This window comes from Protopterus annectens, chromosome 1.part1 (assembly GCF_019279795.1).
Source record: "Protopterus annectens isolate FY-2018-M chromosome 1.part1, PAN1.0, whole genome shotgun sequence".
In the NCBI taxonomy this organism is placed as follows: Eukaryota; Metazoa; Chordata; order Ceratodontiformes; family Protopteridae; genus Protopterus; species Protopterus annectens.
Window position 1 is genome coordinate 1,025,552,424 of NC_056726.1, and position 16,684 is coordinate 1,025,569,107.

General features: G+C 36.4%; 1 protein-coding gene across 1 annotated transcript in view; it reads left to right on the forward strand.

Moving 5' to 3' along the window:
* Positions 1–16,684, forward strand: part of LOC122808787 — a 735,783-nt gene that overhangs the window by 502,824 nt on the left and 216,275 nt on the right. The window contains exon 6 of the mRNA XM_044079826.1: positions 674–934. Coding sequence (XP_043935761.1) covers positions 674–934 — 261 coding nt within the window. The remainder of the gene's footprint in view (positions 1–673; positions 935–16,684) is intronic.

Here is a 16,684-nt window from a genome sequence, read left to right on the forward strand (position 1 = left end):
ATGCATGTAGGTATGTGTTTTGTGTTTCTAGGTCTGTGTTTTGGTGGTGTAGGTTTTGAGGCACTATGTGATGAGTGTGGTGTGCTGCAAGTGTTTACCTTCTCCTCTTGACTGTCTAGTCCAGTGATGAAAAAAAAGAATTAAATAAGGCAGACTGTTGACAGGTTTGATGGCTCATATATTTCCAGTCATGTAGAAGTATGAAACGCATGATTTTACAGTGTTATAGGCAATTATGAGGCAGGAAGTCCAGGACATTACTGACGACTGTAAAACAATTTCTGCCAAGTGCTATCTGGTTAAGTGCCTTGCTCATAGTCACATAGTGGACAAATATAGGCTAAGGGAATCAAACCCAAGCCTACAAGTAAGTATTAATAGTGTATAACCTTACCGATGTAAGCTGACAGACTACTTCTCCTCCTGATATGCAAAGATATAACAGTATTTCTCAGAAATATATTTTGTACATTAAAAAAGATCAGACAGAAATTTTTCTGCAGATCACAAAATATTTACAGTATTTATGTCTTTTATTGAAAGAAAGATAAAGTAGTATGTTGTAAAATTAGTATGTGTGAACAGATTAATTAGAACTCCTATACAGTTTAATCCATGTATGCATGTCATCCAACAAATTTTGTTTCCTCAATAATCTCACTTTTTTTAATAGCTCAAATAGATGAACCAGAAATATATATGGAGGAAGGTGAAAAAGTACTTGTTTGCGCCAGCAAAAACAGCAAGTATACATACTGGTTTTGTATTCTGTATCAAAATGGTGAACCAGTAAGAACCGAAAACATGTGTGATGGCAGCTGCATTTTTCAGATGGATGAGTTTCAGTTTCAGAACAACTTAACGTGTTTATGTTATATGACTGAAACATTATGGCAGACTCGCCCAACTTCTGCAATTACTAATGACCAAAAATGTAAGTGCATCTTATCAAGTTTTACTATTTCACTTCACTACATAAGATTGCAAATAACTGACTGAGCTGCAGTTTTGTACATTTTTCTGTATCTCTACTTATGCTCTGGTAATAGATTTTCATTCTCTAGGAAGGCATCCGTAGGTAGCAGATAGAAGAGTAAGTGAATCCTTTACCTTCACATGTTCAGTAACATCTCTCATTTGCAGGACTAATATTCCACCTAAGAGTTCATTGAATTGCATAGTAAGTTACTTCAATTGCTCGCATTCAGACCAACTTTTTAGTATGAGAACTTTTCTTGCTTTACAGTATGGAACATTTGAAGTAAGGATAACCGTTTTGCAAGATGTGAAGAGATTCCAACATTAAAGCTAGGAATGCAAATAAAAAAATGCACAAGTCACTTTACTTTTATTGTTACACTTTTACTATAGGTAGCTACCAAGTATGTACTTTTAGATAAAGCCAATTTCAGTTAGCATCCAAATACCAGGAGGGAGCAGACGACAGTAGCACCAACAAGCAGCAACAAATTGTAAACCAAGCTCGATATTCTAATCTAAACGCAGGTTTATTAGCAAAATAAAAAGCGTTTTCGCTGCAGTTAAACCAAAGCAGCTTCTTCAGAAACTCATTAAAAAACCGCCAACTTTAACATTTAAAAACTTTTAAGGAGGTGTGTCAGCAGACATCACTTCCTGTAACAACGCTAAAAAATATTATTTAGCGTTAAACAACAAATTGCATCAAATAGCGTGTGTGTGTCTTCGCTCCAACAAATATTTCACATTATATTAAACATGTATATATGTAAAAAATAATGTATGTAAACAAAAATCAAAATACATAAAATATATATATACAATATTAAAACACATTAAGACTACAATATGTTTAATTTAATATTGAATACTCTATAATCAAAACCTACCAGAGGGACATAAATTTCACAAAATAAGACATCAAGTCTTATTTACATATACTATTTAATGTAACTTCTCATTTTTAAGACTACTGAAATATTACAATTGTCATTTAAACCAGGGCTATGGAAGGCATTAAGCTTAATTTGCCATTCCAGTTCACAAAGTTCTAACAATAAGGAGAATGGTCCTCCTCTAATACTCATGGGAATATGGTCCATTCCTATGAAAGAAAACTTGTGGTTTGGGAAATTGAGCACATGTTTAGCTAATGCGTTGTCCTGTTTATTGGTCCTAATGGCATAGACGTGTTCGTAAATACATTGGCGTAACTTACGATCCGTCTTGCCAATATAAAAAGCAGGACACGTATTGCAAAACGCTCCATAGACTACTGATTTAGTATTACAATTGATAGTATGGTAAATCCCATATTTTACTTCATTGATGTAAAAGGAAAGTCCCACTCTAACAAAATTACACCAATTACATGCCCCACATATAGTGGACCCTTTACACCTAGAAAATTGGTTAAAATATTCAATATTAAATTAAATATATTGTAGTCTTAATATGTTTTAATATTGTATATATATATTTTATGTGTTTTGATTTTTGTTTACATATATTATTTTTTACATATATACATGTTTAATATAATGTGAAATATTTGTTGGAGCGAAGACACACACACACTATTTGATGCAATTTGTTGTTTAACGCTAAATAATATTTTTTAGCATTGTTACAGGAAGTGATGTCTGCTGACACACCTCCTTAAAAGTTTTTAAATGTTAAAGTTGGCGGTTTTTTAATGAGTTTCTGAAGAAGCTGCTTTGGTTTAACTGCAGCGAAAACGCTTTTTATTTTGCTAATAAACCTGCGTTCAGATTAGAATATCGAGCTTGGTTTACAATTTGTTGCTGCTTGTTGGTGCTACTGTCGTCTGCTCCCTCCTGGTATTTGGATTCTGTTAGTTTGGTGTGCCGTTTTTTCTCAATTTCAGTTAGTGTTGTGTTCTTTTTTTTTTTTTTTTTTTTTTTTTGTTTTGGCTTATTCACAGCCTGATGTTCGGTGTTCCTCAATGAATCTTTACAGGGCCCTCCTGTATGCAGTTATAAAAGAAAATAGATACCACACCTCCAATAGGTTCATAGGAGATTACTAGCTAATGGATTAAGAGCCCTTACAAGCTTAGCCAATATAACTCAAGTTTACCCAATATATGGCCTCTAGGGATAAGAGGATAGCATATATATCTGCTTATGTCTTGAGTATCTTATAGATTTCCCCTGTCCATAAGAGACATAGACATTACCCCAGGTGTGAATTTGTGATTCCCGATCCATTTATCCAAATTGCATTTTTAGAGGACCAAGGAAGGGTTCTGCTTAATGTGAATAGAAAGCCTGTTAAAATGAAGGGGCAATCTCTGAGACACCTATCCGTCTCTCCAGCATGTTTTGTTTGAGTCTCTGAATAAGTTTAGATCCCTAGATCAGGTGATCTTCATGCTGTTTCATTTGCAGATGTGTAGCAGCTCCATCATGGCTGGACTTGTGGTGCCTTGTAGGTATGGCATAGATCACCCCTTAATAGTCAGTAGGAGACAGTGTAAAGGAATAGGGCTTTTAGTTTATTTGCACAGGACATGTTGTTTACATCCTGTATTTTCTTTTTGAGGAACCTCTGAGGTCACTTCAGCTGCTATAAGTGCCTAGTCAAGTGCATACCAAATGGCACATTTAACTTGATTATTTGTCTAATGAGGGCAGAGTACAGTGAAACTGTAATTTTCTTAGATCTGGATGCCACACCTTTACTTATAAGCTGTGCCACATAGACAGACTTCCTCACCACTGTGGACAAATGGCAGTCAAAGTTCAAGCTACTATCTTTCTGTGTACCTAAACCTCTCACCTCTGAGTCTAATCTTAGGGGTGTTCTATTGATGTTGTAATTTGCTGGGTTTTTGACTTCCCAAAGTGTATGCTAATGCATTTCTTTTACATTTAATTTTAGGCCATGGTTCTGGCATGATCTAGACCCTTCTGAAGGACATATACATCAGTGGGGGATTCAGTGATTGGCTCCAGCTTGCAGACATCAACAGCCTTTGACATCCAGAGGCCCTCCACATTTGTCTTGAATTCAGGGTAGTATATTCTGAACCAGAGTGGTCCTAGTACTGAGCCCTGTGGCAGACCACTAGTAAGTGACCACTTACTGGATATGGATTTACCCACTTTAGCCAAGTGTCCTGTCCATGAGTCTACTAGCTATTCATCTCGTAATGTAGGAATTTATGCAATCATACCTGTCAACCTGAAGACACTGAAAACAAGAACACATGCCCTTGAAAAGTAGGTACATCCAGACAAAAATCTGGACATCTAATTAGGTAAAAATTTAAGCAAGAACTAGCAAACAACCTTCACTCTTCCAGTGGGAATGCTGGGTACTACTCAGCAACATGTTTGCAAAACAGAGAGTGACAAAAAAGTTACTAAAAATATAAACACATTACTAAAGAGGCATTGCAAAATCTGTTGGCTTTAATGAACTGTGTAGCAAATTCTACAACACAAGGTTGTTTATTTTACATCTGAAAAACACTGATGTATATACTCTTTCTTTAAATTATTGGTGCCATCAGTATGTTATTTATTTATTTCCTTATTTATTGACTTGGAAAGTCTGACTAGATATGATCCCATTTTCAGCAGAGGCCAGAGGAGAAAAGCTCCACATAACTTTCATGAAGTTTAACATCATCTGTACAGATAAGCTAAAGTAACAAAACAGCGGCAGCATACGCAGTTCACAAATACATACACATGCCTCAAGTACAGATGAAATAGCTCACATATATAGAGCTATCGTGACATATTTTTTAAGAGTTTAATGGCTTGGTATAAAACACGGAGCAAACCAAAAAAGACACGCAAGGTGGATCCAGTGCAAGGCTCAAACCAAAATGTCAAAACGCACAAAATGAGCCAGCACAAAGGTTTAGGCAAGCAAAAAAACTACTTTATTGTGGCATGTTGAAAAACGAAATAAAAAAACAGAGAAACTGCAAACTGGTTTCGGCCAATGTAATGGCCTTCTTCAGTGCAGAAAGAAAAAGTTAAAGTGATGCATACTGATGTTCCTTATATACTGAATGATTTAAAGGGGTATGTACCCAAAAAAAGAAAACAATTTTTGTTTAGTATAAACATTTCTTCAAAACAGAAAATAATGACAAAAATTATTGTAATAATATTACATATTATTGATCACATTAGTCCCCAGCAAAATAGGGTTAATAAGCTCAGTTCAAACCAAAAAATACAGCAATAAGTGTATAAATATATAGTAGCAACATATAGCTTTATCCACATTCATTTAACCCAGGTTTGAACAAAGCACCCAGTTTTGTAATCCATAATGCTTCCATATTATTGAGTTTATCATGCCAGCCTACCTTGGTGAACCTTGGCAGCTGAATCCTATCAATGATAGTAAATTGAAATTGGGCAGTTGGGTGAATCAAAGTATGCTTGTATAGGGAATTTGTTAATTTTTTTAATTCTGATAGCACTAAAATGCTCACTCTCGTCCATTACCTCTTAACATTACTAAAACTGTGTTAGATTTGAAACTGTTCACACGCCAGTTGAATTTGAACATTTATTTTAAAGGGAAGAATTATGTACCCAGTCTTTTACATCATTCCAGTACGTTAAACCCACCTTTACACCCCTCATTAAGGGTGTTTGAAGAAATGGTAGAAGCTGAGATTAGGGGTATTCAAAACAATAAGGACGGGGTGCATCAAAGTAATCTCCTAGAAGAATCTTTTGCACTAATTGATACCCTGAGTAAGGAAGGTATAAGAGTCATGAAAACGGACAAAGGGGGGGGGGAGTTGTTCTAATGTATAAACATGATTATGAAGCAAACATATATGCATTATTACATGACACTGAACAGTACAGTGGAGTATCAATTAATGAACGAAATATCGCTTATGCGAAAATCAAGTATATCTTAGAAGACCATCTCCTCCAAGGAGTGATCAATGAGCAGTTATTTAATTACTTGTTAGTCCAGAAAGCACTCACACCAGTGTTATTTGGAATACCCAAAGTCCATAAAGGATTAAATCCATTACAGTTTAGGCCTGTTGTAGCCGGAGCTAAGGGTATTACCGAATCGCTAGGGAAATTTGTTGACATAACATTAAAAAATTTTGTATCAACACTTAAGTATTTGTGTAAGGATTCATGGGAATTTCTGAGGAGTATTAAAAGAGAGTTCTTTACAGAGACACGATACATGATTTCAATAGATGTCATAGAATTATTTCCCAGCATTCCACATGACATTGGTTTAAAGTGGTTTAATGAGTTATTAGTCACTGCATCCAGTCTTAGCAACAATATTACAGGGCTTTTGGTAGAGTTTATGGAAGTTATCCTAAACAATAACTTCATTTTTTTCAATGGAGAACTATTCAAACAAAAAAGAGGAGTTGCCATGGGTACCCCATGTGCTTCAGCTTATGCTAACGTGGTTTTGTTTTTTGGGAGACTGAATACATATTTAAATCAAAATGGACCAGGTTTATTTTGCATTATCAGCGCTACCTGGATGACATATGTATTCTTTGGAAGGGTGATAGAAGTGAGTTTGATGAGTTTATGGAGTACATTGGTGCCAGTACGGAATTTTTGAGATTCACTTACAACATCCAAACAGACCAACTACACTATTTAGATGTGAAATTGGAGAAAAATTATGTGCAGAATTGTTTTCAATCTAGTATTTACAGGAAAGAAAGTTACTCCAATATGTTTCTCCATTTTGATAGTTGTCACCCGTTTTTTCAAAAGAAAGGAATTATTAAGGGACAACTGATAAGAGCTTCTAGAATGTGTAGTGAAGATAGTTTGTTTAATGAGGAAGTATTGTTTCTGAGAACATTGTTCAAAGAGAGGGGATACCCTATGCAATTATTTGATGCCTTAGTTTCTGACATTGTTTCTAAAAGAACAGACCAGTATTTTCCCCTATTAGGCGATAGTCGTAGAAAGGAGGTGGTTATTACAAATAGTAACAGCGTAAAGCAGAGTGGGGCATTTGTACACACATTTAATGTTGATAGCTTTATGGTTGAGAACATTATAGTTAAATATTGGCCAATTTTGGCCATGAATGAGGATATTAAAAATACTATTGGTAGTTGACCTCAATTCATAAGAAGAAGGAATATGAATCTTAAAGACATATTCGAAAGGGAGCGTACGGCCAGTAGAGTTAGAACACAATCACTTCAGGGGACATATAAATGTAAAGCGTGCAAACAATGCCCCTACATAGCCAATAGTAGGGGGTTATTTTTGAAGTCTAGAGGGACATATGTAGGAACGGTAGGTCACTTTAATTGCAATACGAAAGGAGTAGTGTATCTTGGGTTTTGCCAGGTTTGTTTTTGTTTTTATGTTGGCAAAACGGAAAGAAATTTGAACAAAAGAATATATGAACATCTTTATGATGTAAGTAAGAAAAAGGAGACACATGCATTCTACAAACATTCTTTAGTTTGTAAATCTATGAATTTAAAATTTTTGGTATTTGAGCAGGTTAAAAATAACCCAAGGGGTGGGGATTGGGAAGCGTCCCTGGAATATAGAGAGCTGCTGTGGCAGTTGAAATTAAATGCCTCTAACCCCCCAGGGCTGAATGAAACCATTAGTTTAAATAGTATCTTGAAGTTGAGAAGAGCAAAATTGTAGTATAACTGTTAGGTGCATCACACTAACATATAGGTACATTTTTATTTTTATTTTTTCTATTCTATTTTATTTGTTATGTATTGTTTATTACTTATGTAATCATTTCCATGGATTATGTGTGTTTTGTATTAAACAACATATTTTAGTATATATTTTGTAAATGTGGAGTTGTCTTAGGATTTTAACTAAGGTTTTTAATATAATACAATGTTAGCTTAAAGTAAGTTTATAATGAATAATATATATTTGGAAATTTAATGAAAACAGATTAGTACTGCTTAGTAGTCTTTTAAAAATATAGGCGAAGAAGTTAAAATGAAGTTTGTTTATTGGTAAAAGTTTATCATTGGTTAATTCATTAATCATCACTAATTAGCTTCAATTGTAAGCTGTATAAAAGGCAAGTTAAAATGCTAGTTTGTATCTTGATAAAGCCTGGGAGGTCCTGGGTGAAAGCGCTTGATTTAAACTGGATTTATGCTTTGCTGATGAATCTGTGGATTTTATTGTCGTATTAAAAAAAGTTTTTTCATACTACTTTGGTCTGAGGCCGTGACTTTTTGCTGTTTTACCTGTTTGGGTTATCGTGCCTGGATTTACTGGAGTTTTGTTATGATATACAAATACCCTTATGATGATAACTTTGAAGTCCTAGTAACACGGCTGGGAATCAACCCCCCCAAAAATATTACCATAATAGCTACTTACATACCTCCCAACAATGCTCCCACTGCCATTGAGGAACTCATAGCCTAGACAACCTCAACCTATACCCATGTAACCATTGTCACAGGTGACTTCAACTTAGACTGGAGCACTTGCACTTGTGATAACCCTTCCACCTTCATAAATCTACATGGTTTCTCCCAAACAATCCGATTTCCCACCCTAATAGATAAACATAGCAAAAGGGGATCTATCTTAGACTTGTCACTTATTAACAGTACCACCCACAACTATCTCTCTGGATGCCTTCCAAATAATTTAAGTGACCAGAGACCAACCTACTTAAGCCATCATCAGCTCAACCCACCCAGAACCATATTTTACAAAGTCATGAAATACCAAAAACTTCTCCAATGAAGCATTCTTAGACATGGTCAATAAATGCAACTGGACACCACTCCATCATCTCCAACTTGACCAGGCTGTAACATACTTCATTGACACATTTCTAGGTATTCTAAATAGCCTAGCACCAACTCGTGCATGTCATGTTAAAAATAAGAGAGTGCCTTGGATATCAAAAGAAGACATTAGACTTCAAAAACTAAGGGACAAAACTTGGTTTCAATACCAGAAAACAAAAGACAATAAAACTCTGCTAGCATAGCAGCAGCTCTGAAATTAAAAAAAAAAAAAAAAAAACTCAAACTAGACAAAAATAAAAAACATATTATACAGCTATGCAAAACAAATATGAAAACAATCCTGCAAAGTTCTGGCGAGCAATTAACTCGTTCCTCCACCCAGGTAAAGCTACAACCACAGAACCAACAACCAATAACCAAAGCATGAGTATTGCCTCACAAATCAACACCTACTTTATAAACACCATCCTCTGCTTAGTTACAGGGAACAATTCCACCCCACCATCTCTTCCACCTAATGTGGAAACTAACAACAACTCTTTTGACTTCAAACCTGTCCCAACTCAAACCATAAGAACAATGCTGCAAAAACTGAAAACTTCTTCCTCAGCAGCTGACCGACTCCCCAACAAGTACCTCAAACTATCAGCTGATGACATAGCTCTGCCTATCTCCATTCTGGTAAATAGGTCTATTGCAGAACAATATGTCCCAAAATTATGGAAAATGTTCTATATCACCCCTCTACTTAAAGGAGGAACATCAACAGAATTAAAGAATTATAGACCCATAGCCATCCTTACCCCTTGTGTCAAAATTCTGGAAAAATGCATCCACACTCAATTACTACAATACCTATTATCTCAGTACCTTATCTCTCCCTCCCAACATGGTTTCAGACCACAACACAGCATCACCACAGCCCTAATTCATTTCTCTAACACCATCAACCAACTGAGAAATTCAAACCAGCAAGTAACATCAATCTTCCTAGACATGTCAAAAGCGTTTGACACTTTCTCCCATCAGAAACTCTTTAGTACTCTTGCCTCACTAAACCCACCAAAGATGTCCCTCTCCTGGTTCCTAAGCCATCTTTCTGACATACAACAAGCAGTATGATGGAACTCTGAACTATCACCACTTCTGCCTGTCTCAGTCAGAGTCCCTCTAAGGTCCATACTAGGACACCTTCTTTTCACCATTTTCTCCAATGATCTAGCCTCATCCACAACATATGCTAAAGTAGTTCAGGATGCTGACGATTCAACTTTAATCTGCTCAGCAGATCCCTTACCAGACCTCCAGATAGTAGCCCAACAAGCTTTTAGTGATATAGAAACATATCTAAGTAAATTACAACCAATCCTCAACCCCAAAAAGACACAGTTGATGCTATTTACCAGTAGCAAATATTCACTGACCTCACCTCCTTTCACCATTCTCTCAGCAAAAAACACATAGTTGTCCAAACAGTTGAGCATACAAAACTCCTTGGCGTGACAATCAACAACAAACTCAGATTCGACCAACACATAGCCAATGCAATTAAGAAAGTTCACATCAAACTTGGCTCACTATACAGAAGCAAGCCATTCCTCACTGACAATACCAGACTAGCCATATCCAGAACCTTCCTCCTCTCTACGCTCCTATATACTTTCCCCCCTCCTTACCAACTTAACCAAACTGGAAACTTGCTACAACAAAATAGCCCACTTTGCAGCCAGCATTCCCCACCAATCCCACCATTGTATTGCTCTACATAAATTAAATTGGATCGAGCTACCTAACATTCTTCATCTCTACCAACTTAAATTCACACACAATATCATCTTCCATCCTGACAGTTGCCCATCCCTCCAGGAGCTTGTTGTTCCCTACTCATGCCCATGAAGTCTAAGATCTGCAAACACAAACTTTCTCACAGTAGATAAAGCTAACAACACTCACGGTAAAGCCCTATTCTCAAATCTAATAGCCAAATTATGGAACACTCTACCACACACCCTCCAAATCACACCTGAATTTACCAGTTTCAAACTACTACTATTTGAACACCTATCCAAGAACTGGCATTGCGCCTGAGCCAAACCTGACTGACAAGATATCTATAACCCTCTCAACACACTGTCCACTCTTTAGCTCATTTTCTCCCTCTCCTCAGTGTTTATTACTACTCAAAAATATATATAAAGGAAATCTCATTTGTTCATAACTATTATTAATATGTACACATTAATAATTTTTCTCACAGTGATCCTCACTGACATGCTTGTGTGTTTTTCTTTTTGAACCTGTATGTAGTATAAAACTGTATTGAATACTACTTTGTATAGACTAACTAGATGATGCGTATTGTTCATCTTACTGTTTGGATACTATTGTACTAGCTATTGTATTTTGCTTATTTCTGTGGAGCTTTTCTCCCAGGGCCTCCACTGAAAATGTAAATAAATAAATAAATAAATAAATAAATAAATAAATAAATAAAATATAGATATAAGATACAATAAGATATAGCAAGCAGATATGATGTTTTGAGCATTAAAAGTTGATTAAGGATGTTGGTTATGTAGTGTAGTTGCTTTGCCATCAAAACATCACAAAACAGATACACAACCTTGCAAGGTCTAAAGGCACTTTTCCAAGGTGTTGTAAAATTGATTTTTAAATGATTGAATCCACAAGAGTGAATGCTAGTGTGCATTCGCTCTTGTGGATTTTCATTTTGAATGGAGATTGCACTATAGAGGGGATCAGGAAATTTACCCTTTACCTCACTGTAGTACAATCTCAGAGTTAGTATGTATAAGTAGCAGTAAGTGAGGGGGGGGTGCATCCCCCAACATGTGGGGTGCAGGGAGCTTGCACCCCTGCAAAACATTCATAGGACATAACCAGAATTCCATGTAGTTTCAGTAAAGTCGAAATTCCTGAGTTGTGGACTTTCCTAAATTTCCACTTTCGGTTATGTGAATATTCTGTATTCAGATTTTCTGACATTCTGAGTCAGGTAAGAGATGACTCTCACAAGTGTATTGCCAGATTTTGATGGTAAAGCCATATAGTTTTATGTCCATCAGACAGCTTCAAAAATCATGTTTGATGATGGGGATTCAGAAAATTGTATGAAGGGGAAAATGAAGCCTGAAGATAGGAAAATGTAGTAAATGGTATTTCAAACAATAGTTAATCATTATCTGGTGCATAGAAATCAACTATTAATTTAAATCTATTATTTAGGTTTGTTAAGTAAATGCTGAAAATCACCCTTCCCTGGTCACATGAACTTATAAATGACAACTTGAGGGCATACATTTTCCAAATACTGGTATTTTAAATGATCGATTTAATAACAAGAGTGCCAACAAAGTAAGCAATTTTTGTGATGCCAAGTCTGCTGTATATCTAACACTTTATTATGTGCACCCTGGAAAAAGACGATCAGTGATAAGAACTTCAGTGACTGTTTCCTCAAAGTGCAATAACTTGAATCAAACAGGACTTAATCATGTGAGAATATAAATCTCTAAAATGAAGGGAGCAACAAAACTTTCAACAGATCCCATTTCAAGACAGCATGGTTAAACCAAAGAGGACTGACCTTAAGAGATAGAAGAAGTGAAAGTAAGCCTTTAACTCATTACATCTGAATGACACCTCCAGGTGTATCTGCACTTAACTCCTACTGATGCCTCCAGGCATCAAATATTGCTTGCTCCTATTTGCATCAGTTATTCCAAAACCATATGTGCAAGGTTTTAAAAGATTTCATTTTAAAGCTTACACAATGGCAAACTCATCTGCGTTAATTTCTGGTCTTTGTCTATTGCAGGTAAAGAGATATTAAATGTTGTTTTTATGATATTAATTTATATGGATGTAATTCTCACTTTTTTGTAAATATCTCAACAGCCAAGTAACACAGACAAAACTCCTTAGTCTCGTATGAAAGCTCTCAGCTAGATGAACAAAATGCAGCTGACAGTATGTGTGTAATTGAATGGTTTCTGAGATATTGTAAGTTGTTTACAAAATATTAGAAACGTAAGTTACTGTATTTACTGTGACTTAATAAAATTCATTTTAAGACGTAGAACCTATAGAATACTATCACTATAAAAATAGTTTGTGCAGAAGGGTTTGCCATTTATACTTCTTTCATAACCACTATGGTTCCAGGGATATGAACATTTGTTTGAAATGTGAGGACATAATTTGATTCTGTGAAGTCTTAGGCTCCGCCCATTGGAAGTTACCTTGCAAATTCTTGGGTTCCAATGGAGTGAATGAGTTAATGTTAAACTATAGAATTGCAGGGTCTAAGTTCTGATATTATAACAAAGTCTATAATCAACAAGTCAGCTACTAAAATAGGAAAAACATCACAGTTTAATACCCTACAGACATTCTCAAAATTACCAGTTTGCATCAGCTATCTATCAACAGGCATAAATGTACTTATTTATTTATTAATTGGATAAGCTGATTATGTGCAGGTGCCTCTTTTAGTGAGGACCTGGGAGTGCGGGAGTGCTGTCTGGTGGAATAACTTGCTTGTAGCTGGAAACTGAGCAAGTCAAACCCTACTCAAACTTTTTATCTTGTGTGCTAAATTGCAAGGCAAGTAATACAGTATTAAGTGCTGAATTAAATTGCTGGATATGCTATGAGTGGGAAAATACTGAGTAGTAGAAAATGTTTTGTTCTTAAATAGATACTGCCAGAAATTGCAGCACTGTTTGAGTTGTGTTCAGCTGTAGTTTTGAATGACAGTGTTTTACACTTAGGTTAGAGTTAAATGTAAAGCACTGCAATGGACAGTAAAATAGTTGCAAATATGACGTCATCATCATCCCCCCTTTCACTTTCTACATGAGTTGGGGTATCATTTTTAACTATTGTCCTCTCTCGATTCAGTGCCTCCCTCCTTCCTTCTTTGACACTCATGCCTGACTGTCATAGATCTCTCCCACACAATCCATCCACATCTTTGCTGGACGTCCTTGTTTCCTATTGTCTCCTTCCTGTCTGTCCCAAATCTTCTTCACTAGATTGTCTTCTGCTTTTCTGCACCTGTATCTGAACCACCATAATATGTTCTCCTTGTTCTTTTCTGCACCTGGCATGTTCTCATTTCTTTATCTGTCCCACAGTGTACATCCTACCACCCTTCTCAAGCACTTCATTTCCATCACCTATAGTTTCTTCATCTGCTCTGCCTTTACTGCCCAGGTTTCTATACCATACAGAAGTATTGGATGCACCACTGCCTTGTACACCTTGCTTTTTGGCTTCTTTGGCATTCTTCTGTCATAGTCTATACCTGAGACTCTATGCCAGTTGGCTGCAGCCCCTTCCTGAGTCTGTCTTTGACCTCTTTATTCAGACTTCCCTTCTCCTCAACCACCCCTCCCAGATACTTGAAGCTATTAACCTGTTCCACTATCTTCCCTTCTATCTCATTCTCAGCTTCTTATTTCCCAACTTTGCTGCCATTACCACTGTCTTATATGTATTTAATGTCATCCCATATGCATTCCGTTTAGTATTCCATTCCCATATCCTTTGGTGAAGTTCTTGCTCAGAGTCTGCCTGGAATGCCACATCATTGGGTCTATATCAGCATTTCTAAAATTGAATAGTTTGAATCACTAAATGTCAAACTGACATGATCGAACTATCCAATTTTCAAATGCCAAGAAAAAAAAAAATCAACAACAAAAAAAAAAAACTAAAGGGTGCAGGCAAGGGGGGGCAAGCCCCCGCTACTTAAATATACCAACTTTGAGACCACACTACATTGAGGTAAATGGAAATCTCCCCTTAGAGAGATTTCTGTTTACCATGTTCGACATTCTGCCCTTTTGGCATTCTTGATGCGACAATATCAAATTTGATATTGTCAGCATTCCCACATCATCTGCATACAGCAACTTTGTTGAGCTGTCTCCACTAGTCTGTTTGCTAATGTAGTCCATCACCAGTATAAACAGCAGTGGGCTCAGAGCTGAACCATGGTGCACACCCACTCGAACTGGGAACCCATCTGTAAGATCGAACACTGTCCGTACTTAAGTCATTGGATCCTTGTACATAGCCTGCACTAATTTGGCCAGTGTTTCTGGGACTATAAACCACCACAGTACTGCCCAAATGAGCTTTCTTGTGACATTTTCATATGCTTTTTCCAAGTCTAGGAATGCCTAGTTGGACTCTTTTCTGATTTCTAGCTTCTTCTCAAGTATCTGTCTCACTGCAAACTTCGGGTCATTTGTGCTGCATCCTGATCTGAATCTGAACTGATCATCTCCAGTGTTACATTCTGCTACACTGCATATCCGTTTATCAATCACCTTCTCAAGAACTTTCATCCACTGAATTTGATGCCTCGTACTGCCCATAGTTGTGGATGTCCCCTTTCTTCATGTACACTGGCACAAGTATGCTTATCTCCAGTTCTCTGGGATATACCTTTCTCACCACACTGCTATGAGTACCCTTAGGAGCCATTTCTCCCTAGCTCACCCAGTATCGTTATATCTGCTGTTTCCCTGAGTTCATCTTCCTTAGTGCTGTTCTTCCATCTTCTAGGGTGGGCTCCTCTTCTTCTCCTCTCATTGTAAGCTGTTTCTGGGGCAGTACTGAGTCTGGAGAATTTCTCCCCAGGCCTTCACTGGAAATGGGCTCTGTCCCAGACAGTCTTTTTTGGTAAAGAAATGTAAAATAAAATAAAGAAAATAACTCCCTTAAGAATGGAGTCTGACTATCTTGTTTATATTTCTGTCTTTGCCCTGCAACCTGATATAATTTCTTTGTGCCACCTACTGAGTAACTTTCCAGAAGGTGATAGAGTGCCTCCAATGCCTTGTTCTTTGATACTGCAACAACTTTCTTAGCCAACTAGTATTCCTTCCTAGCCTGGTTGGTCTTCTATCTCCCACTTTTTCCTACACTCCTTCTTTCTTTTGATGACTTCTTGCACCTCTGTATTCCACCAGCAGCTTTTCTTATGTACCTTATTTCCATACTTGACTGTTCTGAGGTGATGCCATTCTTCAGGATGGTAAAACCTGTGAATGTTTGGGACCGAGATCTTGGCCAGCTTCGATTCAATATACAAGCCTTAGTGAAACGCGAGTGTTACAATAAGTTGCTTCCACAGTTAAAAACAAAGTCAACCGTGATCGATCTAAAATCAGTAAAGTATCTTAGGATCGATAATTATAATCCAGAAAAACTCAGTGGACCATTCTTTCATAAAGACTCTGGATACAGTAGTCATAAACATGGTTTAATGGCAGATGACCACTGAATTCCAGTGTTGTAAAAAAACATCTAAGCACAATTTTTCTTACAGAGTAATAGCTAGAAATGTGGGCATATGGAGATAGTGGTTTAAACAAGCATAACACATTTGTCATGGATGTTTAAAAATAGCCAATGACTCTCTCCCTTAACAAGTTTGAAGTGAAAACCCTGTAGTGTGCCAAAATTCAAATCTAGTCCAGAGTTTCCAGCTTACTTTAAAATTTCAATATCATCCTAACACAAATCACCTAACTAGCAATCTTAAATAAAAATCCAATAAAAGTAGTTGATAAACTACATGATGGATTACAAGATGAAACCACTACCGAACTAATGAGAATCTAAATTTCCAACCAGTTTAGCACAAGGTTGCCTTGTCTCTAACATGGTGACTGGACGCTACAGTGGCTCCTGGTCTGAATGAGACCTGTTCTATTATGCCTTTATTAAGATTAAAAAGTTTGTTGGTTTAATATGAACATTTTATTTTTACTTGTTTATGGTTTTAAATACATGTATTCAGTATTTCTTGTATATATATATATATATATATATATATATATATATATATTTCCATATAGTTTTTAAGGGTGTTTTTAAAGGATTGTATAATGAGTTAATTAATGAACTGATTAG